At 35.3% G+C, this 2500-nt stretch overlaps 1 protein-coding gene across 1 annotated transcript in view; it reads left to right on the plus strand.

The window, feature by feature from the left end:
- LOC137656356 (ATP-binding cassette sub-family C member Sur-like) overlaps nt 1-2500 on the plus strand; it is a 28667-nt gene that overhangs the window by 4872 nt on the left and 21295 nt on the right. The window contains 3 exon segments of the mRNA XM_068390528.1: nt 529-726; nt 1151-1301; nt 1855-1968. Coding sequence (XP_068246629.1) covers nt 529-726; nt 1151-1301; nt 1855-1968 — 463 coding nt within the window.

Raw genomic sequence — 2500 nt, forward strand, 5'->3', positions numbered from 1 at the left:
TTATGTTTCCTAATTTGCTTTTATTAAAGCTCTTTACTCAAATGTTTTATCAATTGATACCTGTAAGTTTTTATGCTCTCTAACACTATGCCATGTAATTCTATAATGTCAATATCACTCTTATTAGAGCACTTTCCTTTAAATTTGATTTAAATAAACTTTATATATATACACATATATATTTGATTTTTCGTCAATCAACATTTGTGACTTTTTATTGTTTTAAACATTAAATTACATATACTTCATAATGTCAAATTCACTCAATGTTATGGATAACTATCGGCCAAATAATTCAATACTATGCTTTTTGTTGTTTGACACAGAATTAGCAATGGCTTATCCATTCACCAACTGGGAGAGATATAAAAGTTGTTTTGTACTCTGCTGTAAAGAATTTTCTTGAATTAAGGGTTTTTGGGTTAGATTTGAATCTCCTCATCTTCACTTAAATCTAGCTTGAATAGAAGCTTGAATTCATGTGCAGAAGGAAAATAAAGGTATCACAGTTTATTGATATCCTTCCAGAGTAGCGCACAACGCCTTCAGGAGTTCTTTAGTCTCCCGGAGGTTGAAGGGCCTAAGACCCCGAGGGTATCCATTATATTCAGGGGTCCAAAGGACAGGTTATCGAAAACGGGTAAAAGTCCGAGAAACTCCAAGGATGAGAAGATTCTTAAAGGTGCCAAATTTACTCCCTTGGAGCAGCTCATGGAAGACACTAGGGTATGTAATAAGTCTCTTTCTTCCTTCCTTACTTGTTCATCTCCAGAAAAGTCGGAATAACTGTATATATATATATATATATATATGTGTGTATATATATATATATATATATACATACGTATGTATACACACACACACACACACACATATATATATATATATATGTATATATATAGATTTATATCTATACATATACATACCAACATATATACATACATGCACACATATAAATATATATATATATATATATATATATATACTGTATTTGTGTATGTAAGTATAAGAATATACACCAGCCCTTACAAAAATAGAAGAAAAAGCAATAATGAAGAACCCTGCAGAGATAAATAAAACGAATCATTATAATCAGTTTGAATACCCAATAGAAGATAAGTAAGACATCCATTTTTCACGCATCCCTCAGCCATCATCAACGTATTCGAATGCGTCCCACTGGCTCGGCTTGGTCTTGCAAGAAAGAGAGGGAAAACAGGAGAATCTCCGCAGCTGGGAGAACTGTAGCAGCGATTCGGAGGAGGAGAGGGAGTTCGAACGATGGAAGAAGAGGAAGAGTGGTAAGTGAATTTGCGTCCTTGTTTTTTTTTTTTTTTATGTTTGTTGTTTTTGCTGACGTTTCTGGTTTTATTTTCTTGGTTTACTTTTGGTTCTTCTGTGGTTATTAATTATCTATTTTATGATCATTATTATTACGTCACATCCGTTGAATATAAAAGGCTACTAGGCCTTCTTAGGCAATATTTATCTAATGTGAGTGGCAGCATAAATAATCCATAATTCCATAACTGGTCACTACACTGACAATATTTACTATTATCACTATTAGTAGAGGGTAGTAATAGTAGTAGCAGCATTAAAAGCAGTAGTAATAACGGTAACAGCAGTAAAATCAGTGATCATAGATACATCCTTGCTTTGTCAAATCGGTCCACTTAAAATCTTTGGACCATAGTTGCGGAAACGGGAGCAATAATAGCAGTACTTGTAGCAGCACCAGTATTATTATCATTAGTAGTAGCATTAATAGTAGTAGTAGTAGTAGTACCAGTAGTAGTAGTAGTGTAATGCAACTAATTAGCTAGTAAATTTAATCGTTTTTTCTCACCACAGTCCTGGAAAATGAAGGTCGGGGCATAGCTGCCTACATTCAAGGTGGTGTCTTCACTTGGGACAACAAGAAGAAGTCGGCTGTTTTGGATGACGTCAACGTGTCCATCCCTGCAGGTTAGATGGCAGGATGATGTACTATAGTCACCACAAAGATTCCGGGCAAAATAAGCCACACCCCTTGATGATGTCATAGCCAATCCCTAGGGGTCACAATACATCCCCTTACAGATTTCAAACTATACTGACTCATAATCACTTTAAGGGGATGTATTGTGAGTGCTGTTCACGTGAGAAACAACATGATTGGCTATGACGTCATCAGGGGGTGTGGCTTATTTCGGGAACACAACATGATTGGCTATGACGTCCCCAGGGGGAGGGGCTTATTTCGACCGGAATCTCTGCAGCGACTATAGATCTAAGAGGTCACATTCTATCGCTCCTATTGCTTATATAATTTATATATTAAAGATCAATTCTAATCTTGTTACTGTTCTTAAACTATTTTATTTAATTGTTCATTACTTCTCTTGTAGTTTATTTATTTCCTTCCCTCACTGGGCTATTTTCCTATGTTGGAGCCCATCGGCTTATAGCATCTTGCTTTTCAAACTAGCGTTGTAGCTTAGCTAGCTAGTAATTATAA

This window comes from Palaemon carinicauda, chromosome 17, assembly GCF_036898095.1.
Source record: "Palaemon carinicauda isolate YSFRI2023 chromosome 17, ASM3689809v2, whole genome shotgun sequence".
Lineage (NCBI taxonomy): Eukaryota > Metazoa > Arthropoda > Malacostraca > Decapoda > Palaemonidae > Palaemon > Palaemon carinicauda.